Source organism: Diceros bicornis, chromosome 26 (assembly GCF_020826845.1).
Source record: "Diceros bicornis minor isolate mBicDic1 chromosome 26, mDicBic1.mat.cur, whole genome shotgun sequence".
NCBI lineage: Eukaryota > Metazoa > Chordata > Mammalia > Perissodactyla > Rhinocerotidae > Diceros > Diceros bicornis.
Genome location: NC_080765.1, coordinates 14,955,340 through 14,978,741, shown reverse-complemented (window position 1 = coordinate 14,978,741; position 23,402 = coordinate 14,955,340). Strand labels below are relative to the sequence as shown.

The window sequence follows — 23,402 nt, the reverse complement described above, 5'->3', positions numbered from 1 at the left end:
TTGAATCCTCGCTGTGCCACCTGTCTTAGTCTGCTTGGGCTGCAATAACAAATGCTACAGATTGGGCAGCTTAAACAACAAGAGTTTTTTTCTCACAGTTCTGGAGGCTGGCAAGTCCAAGATTGTGGTGCCAACTGGTTCACGTCCTGGTGAGGGCTCTCTTCCTGGCTTGCAGACGGCTGCCTTCTCCCTGGTTCTCGCTTCATCTTTCCTCGGTGGATGCACACGGAGTGAGAAAGCAAATGAGATCTCTCTCTGTTCCTCTTATAAGGGCACTAATCCCATCATGGGGGCCCCATCCTCATGACCTCATCTAAACCTAATCACCTCCCAAAGGCCCCACCTCCAGATACCATCACATTGGGCATTAGGGCTTCAGCATGTGAATTTGGGGGGTACACAGACAGTCGATAACACCACCTTTGGAGGGCTGTTTCACTTCAGTAAGTCTTAATTTTCTTATCTGGAAAATGGGGGTGGTGCTGCTGACCCCATGGTATTGTGGGAATCTCCTTTGCTCACGTGTGTCCAGTGCCCGGCGTCTAGGAGATGCTCAGCAGGCATCGGCCATCACCAGAGAGGCTTCCCTAAGCATCTGCCAGACTCCATAACCCTCAGGTGCCCCCGGGTGGTGTGGGGCTCTGGGAGATGCACAGGCTGTGGTTTGGGGCCTCTCCGACTGGGCCTTACGCTCTGGTCTTGAAGCCGGGGGCCTGAGTGCAGGCCAGGTCTCAGCAAGGCTTCTGTGGGCTGTTTGTCTTCACATTGCGTCTGGAGATCTTGGGAAACCTCCCCCATCATCACTTACCCACCCTGCAGGGCCCAGGCTTACTAGGGGGGTGACCCAGCAGCTTCCAGCAGCTTCTACTGGGAGCCCTGCATGGAGAAAAGGCAGAGTGCCAGAGTCAGCTTTAGGATGACAGATCACCAGGGTCAGAGCCCATGTCCCCCCACATAGAGGGTTACAGATAGGTAAGAGAGGCTGCACCCGGGCCTGGGAGAGCCCCGTCATCCTCCGTTCTCCTGGCATCAGGCTCTGGCTGGGATGTCCCCCGGCCCTGGGCAGGAAGGAGGAGAGGATTGGTGACTGCCAGGGTCACGGTGCTGGTAAACAGCAGGGCCGGCGTTTGACCCCAGGACTGTCTGGCTCCCGACACCATGCCCCTGCCACCCCTCCTTCCTTCACCTTCTCAGCACACCCCGCTCCACCCAGTCCTGTGCCGCCTGCAGGAAGCCCTCCTTGCCTCTCTGTTTCATTTTTTCTCATTTTTAATTTTTGGATAGGTAATAAATTCACAATTTATTAGAATTCCAAAGATACACAAAGGTATCCCACCCCTGTTCCTCGGCCACCCAGTCCCTACCCCCACAGACAATGAAATTCGGGGGGATTCTTGGTGACATTTCCCTCGCTATCTGAAAGTTTGCTTTACACCACTTCACTTTTAGGAAAGACCTACATTAGTACCTCTTGTTGCTAACTGAAAGAAATCCAAAGAGGATTTTCACTTTTCCGAGAAAAAGCGAAAAGAGCGTTCAGCATTGCTTTTGCAGCGAACTGCTGTAGGGGCAGCGTGCATCCCGAGCAGCAAGAGGGGCGCCACCAAGCTCCTTCCCCGGGAACTGCCCTCAGCATCTGGGCGTCAGGCCGCTGTGGCTTTGAACTGGGTCTGTGAGCGTCTGTGCTTTGTCTCAGTTTATTTTGGGTGGTTATTTTTTGGGTCTGGGAACGCTTAAAAAATTTCCCACAGAAATTAATGGTAATTGCTTCTTCGAGCTACACCATTTTGGCTTACAAGAAGTTTCATAGGGTCGCCCTACTTTCGGATAGCGGGGGAAACTTATGCCAATTTGCTTTTTTTTTTTTTTTTTTTTTTAATACTTAAATTGGTATTAAGCCGTGCTCACTGTTCCTGTTCCGCACTGTGGCCTTTTCAGCTGACATTCATCCTAGCAGTAGTTCGTATCCTTCATTTTAATGGCTGCACAGTTTTCCAGGGAACAGGTGACTGTCATATCTCCTACCTGTCTCCCAATGATGGACATTTGTTCCCAAGCTTTGTTGTTTTGATTTACAGTTAATGCTGTAACATACAACTTGGCGCACAGATGTCATTTTGCACACGTGGGGATATGCTGGGGGGGAATGCCTAGGAGCAGAACCCTGGGTCAGAGTGTATGTGTGTCTGGAGAGTCCTCCCACGGAGCCTCCAGAGGGGGGTTCCGGTTTCCACTCCCGTCGGGGTGTTGGGGCCTGCTTCCCACAGCCCCACCCCCCAGCGTGGCATCAGACAGCCTGATGGGTGAAAGAACACCTTTATGCCCCCTTCCATTCTGGGGGTGCATGTGTGTTGGTGCACACGTGTGCAGGCCCTGAGGCATTTAGCTGTCTTCTTGTTTCAGGCTCTTTGTCACCGTTCATCTTACCTCCCCAGCCAGCTGGCAGGTCCCCTGTGGTCTGCACGGGTCTTAGGGGTCATCCACCTCCAGAGCACCCAGCCTGTGGTCGGCCTACCATGGCTAAGGTCCTGAATTTATTTGCTCTCGTATCTGGTATTTGCTCATCTGTATGGCCAGCTGCCCCTCCGTCCCCCCACATGCAGGTGAAGGCAGCTATCTGCCAGGCCCTGGGGCCTAGGTAGCCAGACCCACCCTCACCCGTCCCCGGTGTGCCCAGCCCTCAAAGCTGGGCCCCTGCCCCAGGGGCTGCCCCCTCCCAGGTCCAGAGCTCTCTCTCCTCCATGAGTGTTGGACACTGTCCGAGGTCTGAGCACCCCACCTTCCCACCCTCCTGCTGAGCGTGGCTGATTGGGAGGGTCCAGCCTTGGGGGCCAGCTGGGCCTGAGCAGCATCTTCCCCAGGGCCTGCAGGCCAGCCGGAGCGTGGAGTTCACAGCTGTCCCAGAGATAAAGTGTGCCAGACCCCATAAATACACCTTCTGGCCCATGAGACCCTCTGAGGGCTCTGAAAGAGGCTTCTCCCTGCTGCCAAAGAGGATCACCCTGGACGTCACCCACCTCCTGTGTGGGCAGAGGACGTTGGCACCACAGAGGCCCTGCTGACCCCTCTCCCCTTACCACTCACGTGCGGCACATCCTATCCGCTTACCAGCTCCCGGCCTTTGGCAGGGTATCGACCTCTCAGAGCCTCAGTTTCTTCATCTGCCAAATGGGGTGATGACACTGACTTGGGCAGCTCATCAGAATTGCATTTTTGCATTGTTATGTTCTGATGACTTTCTCTCTCTTTTTCTTTTTTCTCCCTTCCTTTCTCTGTCTCGATGCCTTGGGCAACATCGGACATGGCCCTGGGGATGTTGGCAGCAGCCAAGGGAGAATTCTAATAAAAGTGAAATATTTGGCCCAAAGCCCGTGGAAGGCCCTTGGGGTCTGGACCTCCTCACAGAGGGCAGGGCCGGTCAGCCCTGGACCGTCACCAGGCTGCTCCGGGCAGCTTGGAGAGGTGATGACAGATGTAAACAAAACGCCCGGCCCTCCAGGAGCTGTTGGTGGAAGGTGGGTTGTGAGGGGCTGAACCGGCCCCTGAGGGTTTGTGTAGATTTGATGCCCCAGTCTGGGCAGTGCATGTTGCCATCAGCCGGGAGCACAGGGCAACGCGGCAGCTCTGGCGGGGGGTTTGCACCGTGTTTCGGCCATGGCTTGACCCCCACGCCAGGTGCCTGAATACTTTGGGAGGAGCAGGTGCTGGTGACCCCAGTCCGGTTAATAAGCAGAGTCCTGCTGCTGCTGACCAAGCTCACCCTGGCCTGGGGGAGCCTGGGCACATTGAGGACAGCAGACCGATGGCTTCTCTGCAGCCAGACAGGGAGGGGCAGGGCTGGAGGCTGGGGGCAATGTGGTCTGTTGCTGCCTTTCCTGCCCCAGCCCTGAGGTCTGGGACAGCACCGCTTGGGTCTGCCCTGCCCTTCCTGGTGGAGAAGGACAGTGCGTGAATACCCAGTTCTCAGCCGCTCTGGGCTGGACGGAGCCTGACATCTTAGTTCAGCTCTTTTATTTCATGGATTTGGACCTGAGTCCCCAAAGGAAAGGGCTTGCCAGGGTACACGGCAGTCGCACTGATCCCCCGGGGTGCAGACAGGCCCGGGGAGCCAGGCTGCTGGTCTGCTCAGGCTGTTCCGAGGCCCAGCACCAAGGCCCTGCGGGTGGTGTTCACTAACAGGTGAGTCAGGATGCCTGTGGACATGGACCTGTGGTACCTGAGAGGCAGAGGGGCGTGGGGGGGCATGGACCCTGCTGCGTTACCCCTCGCCTGCATGCTGTCTGTGTGGGGCCCTTCTCTGGGAGGTGCTGCCTTCTCTCTCAGTCCTTGCTGTTCTTGGGGCCTAGCATAGAGGCCCCATAGAAGGATCCCCTTCTGGGAACCTTCCGAGCCCTCCGCCTCCCACCTCTGTTAGCCTTGGACGTGGCTATTGATACCCCTCTCCTTTCCTTCAGCTTGGGAACGTTCTATACAGTTTTTCACGGGCTTATATTTATTTCAGCCCTCTTCCGTCATCGCTGGTCTTTCATCCAGTTGCTTCTCGAGTGTCTCTTCTCAGTAGCCTATGACATGTTTAAGGATGCTGTGGACTGAATGGTTGTGTCCTCCTAAACTCATATGCTGCAGCCCCAACCCCTGTGGGACTGTATTTGGAGATTGGGCCTTTAGGAGATAATTAAGGTTAAATGAAATCAAGGGTGGGGCCCTGCTCCAATAAGATTAGTGTCCTTCTGAGAAGAGACACCCGAGAGCTCGCTCACTGTCTCTCCACGTGGGCACAGAAGGAAGGCTGTACGAGGACGTGCCAAGAAGGCAGCTGTCTGCAAGCCCGGAAGAGAGCCCTCTCCAGAAACCCTGCCAGCACTCTGATCTACTTCCAGCCTCCAGAACTACGAGAAGATAAATTTCTGTTGTTTAAGTGCCCCAGTGTCTGGTACTTTGTTCTGGTAGCCCTGGCTGACTAAGAGAAGGTAAGGAGCTGCCTTGTCTTCCGTGTCCCCCACGCCACCCCAGCCCTCCTGGGCCTGGAGAGTGAGGACCAGGGGAGGGAGCCCAGACTCTGGGCTTGTTCAGCCTGTTCCTCCTGCTGATGGGACTGTGTCCCGAGCCTCAGTGTGCCCATCTTGCGAATGGGAGGGTGAGGAGAGGCCAGGTCAGGTTCTCGGAGGCACAATAGCCGTGTTCTTGCCCCTTCTTCCTGGCTCAGGGTCAAGCTCATTGAAAGTGCTCACTGTCAGTGCTAAACACTTCCCCCCTCGAGCTAAGCAAAGGACATGGGGACGTCTCCTGGGGGAAAGTAGTGGTGATGTGGGCATCACACTCTGACCCCACCTCCTGCCAGTGGCTAGTCCTTCACTCTTGAGGACCTCAGTGAGGTTCCCGACGTCATGGAGCTCGACATGGAATCTGAGCCTAGAGTGGCCCCAGTGCCCACCGTGGCTTGGGGGTTAACCACAGCAGGAGGGCCGGGCGGGGGCGGGACCTGGAGCTCAGGCCAGGGAGGGACCATGGGCTTTGTTTCAGGCAGACGCTGCTTACATTTGAGCGAGCGATGGATCGACAAGTTCTAGAACTGTGTTGTCCAAGTCGGTAGCCTTGAGCCACATGTGGCTATTTAAACGTAAATTAATTAAGATCAAATCAAATAAAAAATTCAATATTTTAGCCACATTAGCCACATTTCAAAGGGCTTAATAGCCACGTGTGACTAGTGGCTACCCAACTGGACACGGTGGTGTAGACCATTTCCATCATTTCAGGAAGCTCTTCTAGACAGCACTGTTCTGGAAGGTTGGTTTGGGCTCCGGGAGGGAGAATGCCAGGTTCATTTTGGCAGTGGCCGTCCTGACTCAGGGTCGGGTGGAATGGGGTCACACCTGGCCATGTTTGCCGTCCCAGGAGGCAATGTTGGGGGTATACCTGGTGGGCCTCTAGACGAAGCAGTCAGGGGTGGTGTGCTGTGGTGTGGTTTGGCCTGCGCTGGCTGGGCTGCAGGAATTGGCTCCATTCTGGAATTTCAGGGCTCCATCCTGATGTCCCACCCCCTCACAGACTTAGCTCTTCTTCAGCTTTCAGCTCAGGCACCACCCCCTCCAGGATTCCGTCCCTGAGCCGCTGACCCCCCAGCACTCCCCAGGTACCCTTCTCGGCTTATTCCTGCGTCACCCCTGTTGTGTAAACACATCATCCCATCTGCACCCCCAGGAAGCACAGCCCCAGGCCCGTGGAACCGTGGTGGACAGGACAGTGGCTTCACAGAGCTGGAGCCACAATTCTGCCACAGCAGACCATGTGTTCTGACTTGGCGACTAACAAGGTGCCAGGCCAAAGCACAGGGAGGTACAGGACCTGCCCAGGATCACCCAGCTTGCTGGGAGTGGGGCCGAGAGTCAAGGCTCATGCTCCTTCCTGACTCCCAGCTGAAGGCTCTTCCAGGAGGGTGACGGGCGGCCCGATGTTCTGGGCAGGGCTGAACAGGCCAGGCCTGACGTGCTGCTGCCCAGGCGTGGGCACCAGGGAATTCCAGAAGGAGTCAGGCCGCAGCCCAGTTGGAGCAGCAAGCTGCTGGGACTCCCAGGTTGGTGTCCAGGGCTGGCAGATGTCACAGGCCCCTCTGTTTTACGTTTTGCGTAACCCACTCCTGACCCCACCTCAGGCAGCCCAGGAGCTCAGAGGAGGCCTGCTCCAGCCCCCTCGGTGCTCCAGGTGCCAACCCCACAAGTGGTCCCACACGCTGACTCCCCTTGCCATCCAGGAAATTGCCCCTAAAACCCAAGACACCTGAGAACTTCTGGGGTCTGGGAACGGAAAACGAAGCACTTGAAGGCCAGACATGTTTTCTTTGGCCCGCCCAGTGTGTTTTTAAAAATTACACCAACGTTTAAACAGAGAGAGAGAGCACAAAAATCTGGGTTTCCATCTTTTCATGAAAAATTGAAAGATTTTGCAACCCAGGGCCCACATGGTAACAGTTTATCAGAGCTGAGTGGCCCCCCCTTTCAGCCAAGAGGGAGCCCCCCGGGCAGCCTCAGTCCCTTCCACCCCCTGGTGTCCCTCCACACTGAGACCAGGGACTGGGCCCGTTGTCATCACGCTGTTACCGGCCTGTTTCTTGGGTACAGAAAAAGTACTGTTCTTTCCCAAAAGTGCAAGGAAGAAAAATAGACCGAGAAGCCACATGTTTTTGGTGCAAGTGAAGAACATTCCTGGGTGTTTAATGTGCAAGAGATGTCATACTCCTGGTTCTCTTCACCCGAGTCTCTTAGCTGCCTGCCCCTTGCAGGCCTTTGAGCTGTAACCCCTGTTCTAGACATTTCCAAGCTCTTCCTTGATTGAGGTCCTGCCATCCTCCCTCCCACTCCCTTGTGTTTCCTGTCCCTGGGACCCCTGCAGAAACACCAGCATGTCTGTGTCTGACTCCCTGTCTTGAGGGGGCTTGGGCAGATGCTGCTGATTTGGTAACGACAGTGGCATCTGGGCACACCTCCTCCTGGCTCCCCTGACCCTCCTTCTAGGCTCCTGTCTCGGAGGGAAGGGGGCTGGGGGCTGTCTCAGTGTTGGTCTGACATGGCCAAACTCATGGACTTTAGTTTCTGGGTCCTGTATCCCAACATCCCTTGGGGTCCCCTCTGTGGGCCACAGCGGATGGAGCCTGAGCCCTGCTCCCCACACCTGAGAGAAGATGGGACCCAAGCAGGAGCACAGAGGGGTATGCAGAGATGGAACAGCAGGATCCTCCGTGAGAGGCAGGAATGGCTCTTCTCCATGCAGCCAAAGTGAGCTGCCTAAACCACACCCGATCTGTCGTCACCCACCCTCAAACATTTCAAAGCCTTTTTTTTAATGGACCTCAGGTGCACAGAATTTGATTACTCATCATCCTTGGTTCGTGACATACTTATTGATCCTGCTTTTACTTTACGTTTGTGTATTATTTGAAGAACGGTACCCCCCACTGTGGCCATGACATTGATGGTGACTGCCACCCACCCACGCTTATCTTTCCCTTGACTTTATGAACGGTTTTGTCCCGCATGTATGTATAACAAGGGTGTGTGGCTGTGTGTCATCTTCTGGGACTGGCTTTCCTCCACTCAACGTTGTACTACAAAGTGTGGAAGATGTTTGACGTTTTCATGGCTGTAGATGGTTCAGCCACACCGCCATAGAATATTTCTCTTCCTTGAGTTAGGAGGTCTCTTCTTCAGGGGTCTCTCGTGTGTGCTCTTTCGTCTGCCTGGATGTCTTCCTCCAGACCTCAGCTTACACATCCCTCCCTGAGCCCGTCCCAGGCACCCCGTATCCCTCCCCAAGCCCGTCCCGGGCACCCCATATCCCTCCCCAAGCCCACCTGGGCACCCCATCCAAAGGAGGCCCATGCTGCTCCCTATCCAGAACCCTCCTTGATTCAGCTCTTACTGCAGTCAAGCTTTGATAACGCTTGTGTGCTTCTCTTTGGGGTCCCTTCCCCATCTCAGCGTCTCAGCAGGGACTCAGCCTCTGCACAGGGTGCTTGAACACCGGCCAGAGGACCCACCCCATAGAGAGGGCAGGGCTCAGGCAGCCTTGGTGGGCTGAGGTATGCAAAGGAGTTCTGTGGGGCAAGCTTGAGGTGCTTTGGTGGAATTAACGGGAACTTGGGGCATAGGAAGCCAGCCAGGTTTTTTTTTTTAATAAGGATGTTCATAGCCAAACTGGCTATTCGTGATAGCGAAAAACTGGAAACAACCAAATGTCGTCAACAAGACAAAGGATAAATAAAAATATATTCTAATACATTATCAATGTATAGAAACACACATATATATTCAGCAATAAAAACAACTACAAGCTACATAGAATAAAGCAGATTAATCTCAAAAACAATACATTGAACAAAAGAAACCAGACACAAAACAGTGCGCGCTGTATGATCTCACGGCTCTGAGGCACGTAAAGCAGACTGGATCTATGGATGGATGACGGCAGAAGCCAGGGCAGGGGTGGCTCTTGTTGGTCAGAGGGCCTGATGAGACAGGGACAGAGAAGGCTTTCTGCCGTGATGGGAATGTTCAATATCTCGATTGAGGTGGTGATTAAATGAGGCGGTGGTTAAATTTGTCAGAATTCGTCTAACTGTACACCTAAAATATATACATTTTATTACAGTAAATTATGCCACAGCAAAAAAAAAGTTTTGGGTAAAAAAGTAAATCTTATCTGTAAGAAATTCTGATCCAAGCCCAGATTGACCTCAGTAAAAGCATTTCTCTCCTAAAACAACGAGTGCCATTCTGGGGCGGCTGCTCGGCACTGGCCTGGTGAGGCGGGTATCGCCAGGGGATGTTTTAGAATCCTTTCTCCTCATCCGTCTTCAGATCACCTCCTCACCGCCTCTGCCCCCTCAAACCTTTGTTCGGGGACCCCTGAGGCCCACCCTGGGGTGTGAGCCACATGGCCACCTCCAGGCAGACCACTCAGCATATCTGCTCTATGGGGGCATGGAGAAGACACAAGGAGGGGGAAGGAAGGCAAGAACTTGTACCTTCACCTCCACCCCGCCACCCCCCAGGACTTCTCTGATAGTGAAGTAGCAGCCGCATGGGGTGTGCACGGATCACACATGTGCAGCTCAGTGAATTCCCGCAGGCTGCCCGCACCTGGGACCAGCACGCAGGCAAGCCCCGGAAGAGGAGCTTCCCAGGATTGCAGAAGTCTCCCCACTCCCCTCATCCAGGCACCACTCCCCTCTCCTGCCCGCTATCCTGGCTTCTGTTCCCTCCATGTGATTCTGCCTACTTTTGGTGTCCACACTGGGACAGTCCTAGGCAAACCAAGACGATTGGTCTCCCTGGTCCTCTCCCTGCCGCTGTCGTGGTGGATGGGCATTGCTTGTGCCCAGTTGATACACGCCACCCTGGGTGCCGACAGTCCCCTTAGGAAGGACTTAGGAAACGACTTGCTCCAAGAGGCTAGCGGGCATTCTCAGTATTGTCTTCCTCCTTCCTGCAGCCAGCGGGGTGGTCACCTCCGTTTGCTAACTCAGGTTGCTGAGGGCCCCAGGCTTGGAATAATGGTCACAGAAGTGGAATACATGCGGACAGCAGTGGCGGTGTCTCCCATGTCTCAGAGGGCCCAGAAATGCCGTCCCCACAGCAGCCTTGGGCAGTCTGCAGACGTGAAGACAGCAGAGCAAGTGCTCTGCTTGGCGGCCTCAGGAGGGGCAAGCAGAGGCTCCTTAAATGAACACTGCTCTGCAGTTAGTGCTCGTCCAGGGTGGTCTGCCGGGACGTGGCGGCGGATTCACCATGCTGAAGCTCCTGGTTAGGCAGCTTGCCGGTGGCCTCTCCTGGCCGGGAAGGCCCAGGCATCCAGCGAGGGAGGCTGCCCCCCACCTCTGGTTTTCCACCTTGAGCTACAGGCCCACTGAGTCCTTTTGAGAGCCCGCCAGGTGAGTTCAATGTGCAGCCGAGGTTGAGAACCAGCGCTTTGAGCAATAAAGAGCTGGGATTTATGCCCCATTTTTGCCTGTAAGCCGTTCCCACTGTGGGAAGAGGTGATGGTCCTACTGGGCTCCTTCCCTGTCATTTTCACAGCTGGAGTGAACATGCATGGTGGAATTAAGACTAGACGGTGTCAGTTAAAAGGAGGGCACGTGGATAGAGCTTTCTAGAAATAAGCTACCCCAGAATGGAATAAATTGCCTCAAAAAGGAGTGAGCCCCCTCTCCCTAGGGATATGCAAACAGATGCTGGGTCACCATCTCTCCAGGCTTCCACACTGAAGGAGGCACCACACAGTGGCTTTTGCAGCTCAATTCCGGGCCTCCCTGTCCTCTGCCTCCCTGTCTGGGTGATTCCAGGAAGGTCCCCCCTTTGTGGTTTTAATGGTGAACCTGTGGTAAACTGTTCCACAAATAAACAAACCCTCGCATTTCTCTTCCCTCTGCAATTTATCTGGTTCATAAATCTGAAATCTCAGAGTGGGTTTGCTAGACGAGTTTACCTGGAAATGGCCCTCCCCCTCCCCCTCCTGGTTTAAGGTTCGTTGCCAGAACAGTGCTCTGACCGGCTGGGGCTCGTCCCCTGGATGCCCGTGGAGAGGCCCATGTGAGGGCCTCGCTCTGCTGGGTTAGGAATCTGAGAGTAAACAGATCGAGTTTCCAGTGTCAGCCGGCCATCCATAACAGGCGGCCACAGCAATTGAAAATGAGAATGTTCTCTGAGATGACTCAGCCTCTCTGCCCCAGGGCAGGGGCAGTCCCGGGCCTTGGCTTTGCCCTGGAGGCTGGCTGTCGGCCAAGCCCAGGGGGAACAGCAGTGGGTTTTTAGAGTTCAGCGACTGGTGAGCAATTACGTCTCATCCCGTCAGGGTGAGGGCACGTGCTGCAGTCTCGGTTATCTGACAGGTTGCTGTCCTCAGTTTCCTCATCTATGAAATGAGGATTGACAGTTCCTTTCCCAGAGGGCGGATGTGAGAAATACATCCAAGACAGTTGCGGCCGGTGTAGGCTGAGAAGTGCAAGTCTGAAGCTTGGGATAGCAAGTCTGGGCCACAGTGGCTGGAACCCTGGGAGTGAGAGAACTGGGAGGAGTGTGTAATGTAAGGTCCCCTCGAGAGCCATCTGCACTGGAGAGGAGACGTCACTACAGGAAACAAAAGAAGAGTGTCAGTGTCAGAAGTTGGAGGAGCCGCCATGTGGTCGATTCCAGTGTCCAGGGGAAGGCATTGGCCGGCCATGTGAAGTCTGGCCAATAGGTCAAGGGCAGGAGGGCGTGAGGGAAGCGGCTGTCAGGGTTGGCTGGTGAAGGTCGTGGGTGAGCTGAGCAGGATCTGGTGGAGGGTTGAGGCTGGGCAGTGTCTGGAGGGTTGGTGGAGACCAGCTAGAGGCCTGATTGGTGGTGGAGGGGAGGGAAGAAGGTGGTGGCCTGAGGAGAGGAGATGAGGAAGATTTTTTTTTAGGATGGAGGAGACTTGATCCTGTGTGTCACTGAGATGAGGAAGCCAAGTATGAGACAGACTCCTGAGAGAGAGGCGCCCATGGGAATGGAGCAAGAGAAACGGGGCTGCCTCCGCTGTATTGTTTTCCTGAGGCCAGAGAGAAGGGACGAGATGGATGAAAACACAGAGACATTTTGAGAGGGGCCCCTCACTGATTGGCCAATTTCTTAGGAAATTGGGGGTGTAGGTTGGGGTGCCGAGCGTGCCAGATGTGGGAGAGGCCCAGGAGAGGGAGCGTTGAGCTGACCCAGTGAGGAGGATGGGCAGGACCCAGGCCCTGGGGGGATTTCCGAGCTGGAGGTCATTGCTGAGGAGCACGGTGGTGGACAGGGGTCATCTAAGGATGGGGTCAGCCAAGGGAGCCGCCCAGGACACCCTGCCCCAGAGCCAACAGCAGACGGTGCAGAATTGGAGCGGCCTCAGAGATGAGAGAGGCGTGTTGACCCAGGAACCTGGGGCACCCTCGGAGTTGCCGGGCAACAGGACAACAGCTCCAAGCAGGACCCCAGTTTGGCTCCAAAGTCCTGCAATAGCACGCGCTCTGGAGACTGTTGATTCCCAGTTAATAGTGTCAGGGACTGGGCGGCGGGGGGCAAGGACTACGGATTGCTTTAGGGTCGAGGATTTTGATTATGGTTTTCAGTGCGCTGACAAAAAGCTGTTTGCATCCTTGGAAGGGTAGGAGGTTGTGTGTTCGTGTGTCCTCAGCTGCAGTCTGAGGATCGGGGCAAGTGGAATAGGCTTCCAGTTATGTCAGGAGACAACTGTCAGGGCTGTTATCCACACTGAAAGGACGGAAAGGAACTGGTGCAGTTCGGGGACCTGTGTGTGCTTGGTGCTCTCATCTACAAAGGGATGTGACCTCTTACCCCGGCCCTGCGGCCGGCGGGGCTATGCACCTCTAGGAGTGGGGAGACAGGCCCAGGGACTGTGTAGCTATCTCAGGCCGCAGGGCTGAAGCCATCACTGGGACCGTCTGCAGAGCATGCTCTTTCCAGAGCATTCACCTGTTACCTGCAGTGCCATCAGAGGGTCATGGGTGATGGGGACCAAGAGAATAGAGGCTGGGCTGTGGGGACCAAGTTGGGGAATGAGGATACACCTGTGGAGCCAAAGTGAGCCCCGAATCCCTGACCCGCCAAGGCTGAATTGAATGACCTGGAGGAAGGGAGGAGTCCTGCCCATTTATCCCAGGACTCGTGCCTGATGCTGGCGCCCGGACCCCTCTCTGGCCACCTCCTCCGGGTGGCTCTCTAGCTGCGTTTCCTACACGCTTTTGCGGGCTGGCGGCCTGCCCTGGCTCAGTTCTGTGGCTGGGTCTTCCAGGCCTTTCTGCCAGCCCCCAGGCCCGTTCTCCTGCTGCCTGAACTGCTGCCTGATCCAGGTTCCCCGGGAACAGCATTCGCCTTCAGGACGTGCCTGCAGCCTCAGTGGATCTCAGCTCAGGTTCATAAGACTTACCTGTCCTCCGTCCTTGCACTGCCGCCTTTATTCATTTATCTAACGAATTCATGTTAATAACGTAATCAGCACGTGCAAAGCCAGAGCAGAAGTAGACTCTGGACAATACATTTGACCAAGGGTCCCCGGTCCCATCCCGCATTTATATTATACGTAAATATAATGGAGTTACATCGCAACTACATATAGTCTTGAAAGTGTATTTTTTGTTTTGTGCCTGCTTTTAACTCTATAAAAAGAGTACCGTGCTGTACATACTATTTGGGGACTTATGTTTCCATCTACTGGGACATTGCTGAGATTCATAGCTTTGCAGGTGACTGTAGATTCTTCCTCTGGACTGCTGGGTAACATTCTGTCCTTATTCCCTCCTCTCCCGGTGATGGGCATCCGGGCTGTAGCCAGGTGTTTGTTACTGAGAACAGGCTGTGACGAATTCTCTTGTCCGTGTCTCCTGTTACACATGTGTGAGAGGGCGGAGAGCTCGCAGGGAAAGAGCTGAGTCACAGGGACGATGCTGCAGGCCACACCTGCCCCCACCTTAGAGACCGCACGGCACAGTGGATCCAAGGCACTAAGTGCCTTAACCTAACTAAGCATCAGTTTTCCAATCTGTGAAATGGGAATAATTCCTTATACTACTGCCCATTCATTCAGTTACCACTGATTATGCACAGACCCTGTGGAGACTTATAGGAGGCATGGGGGCTCTGGATGAGAAAGACTCGGCCTGTCTCCCAGGAGCAGGTATCTCTATACCAAGACAGACCTGGCAGTAAATAGTCTCGGCATGGCAATGGATATCGTCATTGCTGGGGAGGTGATGGCTGGTGGCGTGATGGTGCACTGAGAAGGAGGGCCTGCCTGGGAGAGCTGGGCTGGGCTCGTTGGCCCCTGCTCAAGACTGACTGTACTCCTCGTAAGGGTGGGGGTCGGGGCTACAAGGAATGGGGAGACCCACAATTAGGCAGAGGTCACTTAACACCACAGAAGCCCAGAGCCTGCAAGCAGAAGGTGAGCCCCCGTCTGCAAGGCCCGAGCACTCTCCAGACAGGAATGCTGGGGCACGGCCAGTTGCCCCTGGGTTCCCGGGCCAGCTCCCGGGCTTTCTGCATCGAGTGAACACTCATGTGCTCAGGCAGGGTCCACAGCCTTTCATGTACGCTCAGAGCCTCCTCAAAGCCTGGACCACCCGGCGAGGGAGGTGTTTTCAATCCTCTTCCACAGATAGGAACCCAGGGCGAATTGAGGACCAGTAAGGTGTTCCAGCCTCATCTCCGGGGGGTGGTAAAGCCAAGATCTACACTTGGGCCTTTTCCATCTCAGTTCCCCCAAGGGAGAACCCAGCAGGCAGTGCCTCATACGTGCCGTGCGCTTTGGTACATGTTCATGAAGAAGAGGCTGGCCTTGCCCAGGCTGTGGTCCTGCCCTGGCATGAGCCTCTCACCCCGCCCGGCTGCCCCAGGCCACTGGGACAGGCCCGAGAAAGCTGTTGAGCAGCTCTCCATGGTTTGTGCTTCGGCCTTCAGGGCAGGGCCAGGGCAGCCCCCCAGCCCCAGGTTCCGCACCTTCCCCAGGTCTCCACGGAGGAAGGGACCGGAGCAGTCGGGTGGGTTCAGAGGTGAGTCAACTCTGGCGATTCAGGGCCCCGCCTCTGCGCGCTGACCTCCCTCCAGATGCTGGCGCCTGGATGCCTCTCTGGCCACCTCCGAGGCCACCTCCACCACGAGGAAGACCGTGGCTCCCTGCCTGGCCTCGTGTTTCTCACCAACCTCGCCTCCCTAATTTGTTGAGTATTATTTCCTGGCCACAAATGGACCCACGCCCACCACCGCCAGCCTGGGCCAAGCCACCGTCAGCTGTCGCCAGCCTCCTTGAAGAAGAGGAGCGTCCTCACTGGTCTTGTGGCCCTGCCCAGTCATTACAGTGGCCACGGGGCATCATCCCTCCCCGCCCTGTGCCTCTGACATCATTGCCTTCGTCCCCCTCCCCCACTTGGCCACTCTGGGCTGTTAGTCCGCAGGTGCCCACCTCAGGGCCTTGCACAGTCCCCTCGCTCCGGCCTCCCTGGGACAACAGTGTGCCCACTCTTCCTCCTCCTACAGGTCTTGTGGGATCTTCCCTTGCCTGCTCAATTATTTTTTTATTGTGGTCAGATACAATTAACAAAATTTACTATTTTAACCATTTTTAAGTGCACAGTTCAGTGGCATTAAGTACATTCACGTTGGTCTGTAGCCATCGCCACCATCCATCTCCAGAACTTCTTCATCATCTCGAACTGAAACTCTGCACCCATTGGACAGTTGCTCCCCATTTCCCCCTCCCCCACCCCCTGGCAACCACTCCCTGCTCTGTTTTAAATGGCAAACCCCTATTCTGCCCGCCCCTGCCCCTTCCCCACCTTTTCATTTGCTGCGGCACGTACCATCATCTGACACGCTATCTTTGTTCCCCCCATGTAAATGCTAATTGTCCAGTTATTTAAGGTGTGTCCCCAGCATCTGAAACGCTGCTTGACATATAAAGTCACTTTGCAATTTTGTTTGTGGAATGACTGAATGATCTATTCACTGCGTTAGGCTGTTGCCTGGGTCTCGGTGGCTTTTTCCAGACCCTACTGATTCCTTCTGTCCTACCCACCCTGTTTTTGCAGTCCTGCCTGTGTGTCACCCTGGAATTTTCTAAGGCTGTTAGCCGCACTGTCTGATTCTTCCGGGCACCTGGGACATAAGTAGGTTTTTTTCTGTCTTAACAGAAAAGGAAACTCCTCTTCAGGGTTGCTCTTCACATCACAGAACCTATACAGGGCTTTTTTTCTCACTAAAACTTGAAATAGCAGCCTCTCGTTGTTAAGATGATAGACGTGAAATGTGACTAACAAGAGACCCCTGTGGAAGACCCAGGAGGAACAGGTGAAGAGGCCGAGCTGGTTAGGAGAGCGGAGCCCGACACATGCCATCTGCCTGGTTTTCCTTTGGGAAGAAAAGCCCCCTGAGTGCGGGAGGCCAGCACCACGAGCAGCCCTGAAGCCCTTCTGTCGCTCGATGTGTGTTGTCAAAGGCTCCTGTGCTCCCCTGCGGAGAAGCACCAGCTAGGCGGCAGGGGCGGGGGCGGTGGTCCCTGGAGCGGGGCAGAGTCAGCCCTGCCTTCTCCTCACTGTGACCTGCTGCAGAGGAAGGTGTGGCCAGACCTCCCTTGCTCCAGACTGGACTGGCTGCACTTCGGGGGGAGCACCCCTGCTCTCCAGGCTGGTGCAGACCTTCAGAACCGGCTGGCGGACGTTCAGGGGCCCTGCTTGCAGGAAGGAACAAGGATGGTTGTAAACAGGTGCCTGGAATATGCCGGATGCCTGTTCTCTGTCCTGTTTGCAGGGCCCATCCCGTGTGTCCAGGGTGGGCTCACTCCAGAGCCCGGCGGGCCAGGCTCTCACTGCAAAGATCTGGACTTGTTCTGTGGCAAGTAGTGGTGACCTCTGCAGGGTCTGGCTGACAGAGGGCACTGTGACCCTGCAGGAAGCAGACTTCAGTCCCAGACGGGGTCTGGCCCACAGGGCTAGCTCCCACCTCCCGGAGACCCAGGCCCTCTGCACGCCACGTACAGGCAGTCTTCGCTGAGCCCTGACTGAGCAGGAGTGTCTTTTGATGTCTAGGGTGCTGGTTGGAGCCCCCACCCAATGGCGATTCGTCAGACCACCTCCCTGGCTCCCCGACCTGGATGGTCCCTGTGCTCACGTGTCCTAGATGTCTGTGCGGGTTCCTGAGGTCTCTGGGGTGTGTCAGGGGGCCGGGACCAGGCGGGCTCAAGCCCAAGGCTGCGGGTTTGGCTCCCACACGGACTCACTGGGAATTTCAGGCCAAGTCAGTCTCCCCGTCATAAACCATCCTCCCTTCCCTGGCTGCCTGGTGGGAGCGGGGCTACAGGGACGGTGAATGGAGACTTTTCAGCCAAAGCCTGTTGTTTGGGGTCAGTGTGTCAGAACCAGGTGTTTTAAAGACTCGGAGACTCAGCACCGCACGGACCCTTGGAGGTGGCTTAGTCCATCCTCCCCATTGAGACAGCATCGCCCCTGCAGCCCGCCTGCCTGGGGCTCAGCCCTGCGGAGAACTGACAACTCACTGCCTCCTGCCAGCCCCCTTGTCTCTGCGTCCAGCTGCCATTTAAGCTTTTCTTTACTGGGAACACAGGCTGGCCTCCCCGTGGCCTCCCCTTCAGCTGCCTCTGCCCTCCAAGAAGAATAAATAGCCAACGTATTGAGTGTTTACCATAGTCACACCCGGTATTCACTTACTTATTCTTTAGCAACAACCCTGTGAAATAGACGCTATTATCCCCGTTATACACATGAGGAAACTGAGGCACAGAGATGTTGAGTAACTTGCCTAAGGTCACACAGCCATGAGCAGCAGCGCTGCATCCATCACATGGTCCACAACAGCCCTTCGGAGGTTTAAGGGTAGTGGCTGGAATCTTCCTCCAGGCCGAAAAGGGCACAGTCTAGAGTCCTCTCAGTGCCCCTGGGCATGCTGCTTGTTGGCTGTGAGGCTCTAGACAGACTCGGGTTTCCTGGCGTGGCCTGCCTTCATCCAGTACCCATGCTCTGTTCCCAGTGCCCAGGGGCGCATTGGTGCTCCTGTCAGGAGCTAGCATGATTCTTGGGGTGTGTTCTGAACCACAGTGAGCCAGGACTCTCCCCAGAGCTGCTGTTCCCCAGTCTCCCTCCCCCATTGCCCAGGGCTCTGGAGTTTTGTGTTCCATCTACCTGATGGCTCCTGCAGGACCCGCCAAGTGACTTTCACATACAGACCCACACATACGTTGCGTGGGTTGTGCACTGCCCAACTCTAAGGGCACTCTTCAGATAGCCTGTGAGATGAATGAGCCTCCACCAGAGTGTGGCGCTCCCCCCGCCCAGCTGCCTGGGCAGCACATGTGTCTTGGATTCTGATCGGAGCTGGTTGGGGTTTTCCCTGCCTTTGAAAGGTATTTTCCAGACAGACTCGATGGTTCTGGAATCGTCTCCCCATGCGTTGTTTTGCTGGCCAGGCTCTTGAGGTGCACCCTGCTGTAGGGCCAGCAGGGTTCCCTGTGTCGTGCACTGCCCAAGCTGGAGCTGGATGGGAGTGAGTCCACTTGAGCCTGTCCCTCGCTGTGCAGGGGAGTGAGGCAGCCCAGGGCTCGCCACCCCCTGGTGCCATGTTGGGACTGGAACCCAGGTCCCCTGACTCCAAGCCCGCAGTCTCTTCCCATGACCCAGGCTGCTCTCTCCCCCTGTTGTTTCCCCTGGTCTTTAGAACCACGAGGGCATCTTGAGGGCAAGCTGTTCTCCTCCTCGGAGCAGCAGCTGGGTAATTGCTGGGTCTGGGTCCTCTCTCTGGCTCCTCATACACAAAGTCCGGAGAGGCCACAGACAGCAGGGCCAGCATCTCGCCATGACTCAGGAGAGAGCACGGAGTTGGGCTGGAGGCTTTAGTGTCTCCCGGAGAAGGGGTGAGTCAAGGCATTGCCGCACTAGGGCAGGCAGGGCTTGTCCTGATCAGGGCTTCTCTGGCTTTGGAGGTAAGTGTGTGGCCACAGTTACTCCTTTGCTCAGCAGACAATGAGTGTTGATTCTATGCTCAGCCAGTGTTGGGTATTAGGTGTGTGTACAGAGAACCCTCAGTGCTTGCCTCTGAGAGCTTATGGTCTCCTGGGGGATGTAGACCCTTAAAGTAGTCTTTGTAATGGATTGTGAAAAGCACTCAGGACTGTCATGTGCAGTTGTATAAGTTGTGCACTGTCCAAATCTCAGGGCATACTTTACATAGACTGTGAGATGAATGAACTCTCCCCTAGAGTTGTGATGCATCACCAGCCCAGCCGTCCGCGGTGGCCTGAAAGTCCTCTTGCAGACATAGTGCGAGGCAGTAGGCTGTCAAGGGAAGACCACCTCTAAGGTGGAAGGTGAGGGAGAAGAGGTGGCTGATGCTGGTCAGAAAAGGTTTTACCCCAGAGAAAATGCTTATGCTGGGTCTTGAGGGATAAGCAGCAAGTCTCCAGCCAAAGAAGAGGGAAGGGTGTGTCGGGCAGTGGAAAGAACGTTTGCTAACTTTTGGCAGCATGAGGCTGGGGAGGCAGGCCAAGGGCAGGGGAGCGAGACGAGGTGGGAGGCTGGGATAGTCTTCTGGGGAAGAGTTCCCGTGGAGGGCAGCAACGGAGAGAGGGAAGACAGATGTCAGTGACTGGGGAGGTGAGATGAGGTGGGGCTTGGAGACGTGCACGACGTCTGGGGGTGACGGAGGGCAGGAGAGCCTGGGGCTGGCTCCCGCGCTCAGTGACCAGAGCAGTAGGCGCACGTCCCTCCAGCTGCCCTGCCTTCCTGGAGGCCTGCCCCACCAACGTGCACATTCCAAGATGATGTCCAACAGCTGGCAGCACCTCAGAGGTTCTCGACCCTGTCACATCGACGACATATTTATACCCCGTCTACACAGAGGCCGCTGCTGCCTTCTGCTGGTGCTTATGCTCTCCAGGGTCATTTATAGGATCTATTTCTGGAGCGTCCTCACAGCCCAGAGGGCACAGGGGTAAGTGCTGCCTCTGCTGTCACAGGGCTCTCTCAGAGGTCTGGGTGGCCACCCTCCCACCCAGTGAGTACCTACCTGCTCACGGCAATCTGGAGACTGGGGGGCTTCCGAGGCTCTCTGAGTCATGGGGGTCCCTGAGAAGGAGCTAGGCCAGAGCAGTGATTGCCACTTACTAAGGTGATAATTTGCCGTTGTCCCCAAGCAATTAGAGATTTCATTTGTCCAGGCAATGGTTGCAAATTGGATATGAGACAGGTGGGGACAGAGATGTAATTCGAAAACCAAAGGAGGGAATTTGAAGAGTGTGCGCTGTTGGTTGGACAGAATGTCGGAGGGGAGGAGAACGCCACCTTGCTTACGACCCAAGCACGAGCATTGTCTTTAAAGTCGGGTTCACTGGGGCCTAATTTACATAGAGGGAAATTGACCCTTTTTAGCATACAAGCTCTTTGAGTTTTGACAAATGTGTATGATCTTAGAACTACCACCACCACCAAGAGACCAAACCCTTGCATCACCCCAGAAGGTTCCGCAGTGCCCCTCTGAAGTCAGCCCCTATCCAACCCCTGACAACCACGACTCTTTTCTGCCTTACAGTTTTGCCTCTTCTGGTATGTCGTGTAAATGGAAACACATAGTAGGTAACCTTTTGAGTCTGGCTTCTTTAACTTAGCAAAATGCATTTGAGATTCATCCACATTGTTGCACGCATCAGTAAGTCATTCCTTCTCACTGCTGCCCGGTATTCCGTGGTGTGGATGTGCCGCGGTCTATCCATTCTCCACTTGACAGGTGGACACTTGGGTTATTTCCATTTGGGGGTGATTAGAAATAAAGGCTGGAAACATTTGCACACAGGTCTTGGTGTGGTCATGTTTTCATTTCTCTTGAGTAAATACCCAGGATTGCCGAGTCGTGTGATCGGTGAATGTTTCACTTTATAAGAAACTGCCCAACTGTTTTCAAATGGCTGTGCCGTTCTACATTCCTGCTGGTTCCAGTTGCTCTCATTCCTTGTGAAAATTTTAAAGAATAAAGTAAAAAGGGTTCCGCAGAGGTTCTATTGATAAGGCTTCGGTGTTACGGGGCGGCTGATAGGAGAGGAGGGCCAGGAGGAGAGAGATCCGAGGGTGGCCCTGCCGCCGCCATCCTTGCGAGGCTGCATTTGCTGCGAGACTCCCTCTCCAGTGTGGTCTGTGTGGAGGTGATCTTCAGCCCTGGCCAGGGTGCTCCCTGGCCACCTCCTGCTGCGGCTGCCCGCGGTGGGTGGGTTGTACGCACTGGGCCAGAGCCCATGCTGGGCCTCGCGCTTGGGAGCTGCGACGGCGGATAAATGAGCGCGGGGGTCTCCTGCTCGCCCTGCTTGTGCACGCTGTCTCTCCCTGTAGCTGCTCCCAGGGTTCTGGGGCCATTCTGGCGATGGGGTATCGGGAGACAGGCACCCGGTGACGGAAAGCCTTGAAGCCAGCCCGAGGGCTGCCTGGACACGGAGCCCTGTGTGTCTGCCAGGCCCCAAGAGCATGTGTGCTCATGGCTGAGACCAGCAGGGAGAGATACAGAAGGGACAGTGACGGCCAGACCCTGGCTTTGGGCAATCGATGGTCTCCTTTAGGGGGAAAGTGACCCACATACAGTCCAGGCTAAACAGTATCACCAAAGGGGACATGTGGCAGTTCAGGGATCCATGCCCCCAAAATGACACTGACGGCCACACTCTTCTCTTGTTCAAGGAAGAAAAGTACGCTAAAGCCTGGGCTGTCAGTTGGGTGATGTGAGTTAGGCCTTAAATGACAATGGGAGCTCTTGAGTTGGTGAGGAGAGGGGCCAGGACCATGGGGGGGCAGTGACGGAAGCGTAGAGGTCGGAATGTGGGGGGCCCACGGAAGAGACAGTTCGTCTGCATGATCCCTGCAGAGCCACCCTTCAGCCACTTCCTCCCCCTGAGAAAAGGGGGGTTCTAAGACCCTTGGGCCTGTATGGGACCCTAGAGGCTGGCTGGCTCAGGGGTCCCCAAAGATTGGGGGGTACAGAGGGGACTTTGAGACCTCCTGAGTCAGAACTGGGGGCGAGCTGAGGGAGAGACAAGCAGCTTACCCAAGGTTACCCTGCAGCCTTGGGTCCGAGCTCTCGGTAAACTGAGTCCTCTCCCCCTGGGTCATGGTGGGCAGCTGCCCTAGGGTCTTGGCTGGGACTAATACGGGACTAACACGATATCCTGTCTGTCTGTCCATCCCCCCAGGTGCAAGTTCTTCAGTCTGACCGAGACGCCGGAGGATTACACCATCATCGTGGATGAGGAGGGGTTCCTGGGTAAGTGCTGCTCTCACCCAGGGCTTGGCTGGCCTGTGGGCTGCGGTCAGTGCTGGCTGCCCGCCTCCTTATTTCTGCCCCCACCCGCCTCCTTATTTCTGCCCCCACCCGCCTCCTTATTTCTGCCCACCCCGGCTGGTCAGTTAGAAAGTCGGCAGAGAGTCTGTTTCCTTCCCTCTTGTGTCCTGGCTGACCCCCGCTTTCTGCTTGTGAGGCTGCCCCGGGAAGGTCCCCAGAGTTACAAGGGTCAGTAAGACCCAGGGCTTACCCAGCTGAGAACTAAAGCAGCCGAGAGGAAAGGGGCATGTTTATTGAGCCTCCTGGGAGTGTCCTCAGTCCTTGTTCCCACTGGAGCCACCCCAGTTACCTTCCTGTCATGATTTTCCTTTACCTGGTTTCCATTTTTTTGAATTGAGATATGATTCACCCACCATGGAATTCACTGTTCTAAAGAGCACAGCTCAGTGGTTTGGATATCCACAAGGTCGTGCAGCTGTCACCGCTCTCCGATTCCAGAACATTTTCTTCACCCCGAAAAGAAACCCCGTCACCCGTTAGCAGTCACTCCCCTCCCCCTCCCCCACATCCTTTTAGCTGTATTATTAAAGTCGATCGTGTCTGTCCTGCTCTAAAGTGATGGTGACCGTTCACTGGCACTGACCGTTCATTGGTGCTGACCGGTACGCACTCGTCAATGAGGAGCTGAGGGGGGGTCACGTGCCCTCCCAGCAAAGCTGGTGCTCACTCTGAACCACTAAGTGCCCTTCTTCAAAACCTGCGGAGAATGCGACATATCCCATGTTCGTAAAGATCCTAGTCCTGCCCCAGAGATGACTACTGGTAACTTGTTCGTGTTTTTCTTTCCGACTTTTTTCTGTGTGCAGGTTGTCTCTCTGTAAATTACTTATGATCATATTATATGTAGAAATGTTTTCACTTAACATCACAACTAAAAATGTCCTGTGATATTCTGGCCTTTCACGGCGGCCCTGCTTTCCTGCCTGTGCTCTGTGGTTAGGATTGAAGCTGTTTTCATTGTCCTTCAATGATAAATTTATAAGCTCCTTAAATATATAGCATTTATTC

The 23,402-nt window shown here is 55.2% G+C and overlaps 1 protein-coding gene across 1 annotated transcript in view; it reads left to right on the top strand.

Moving 5' to 3' along the window:
- Positions 1-23,402, top strand: part of CASTOR2 (cytosolic arginine sensor for mTORC1 subunit 2) — a 73,670-nt gene that overhangs the window by 16,745 nt on the left and 33,523 nt on the right. Inside the window, exon 2 of the mRNA XM_058569468.1 lies at positions 22,246-22,316. Coding sequence (XP_058425451.1) covers positions 22,246-22,316 — 71 coding nt within the window. The remainder of the gene's footprint in view (positions 1-22,245; positions 22,317-23,402) is intronic.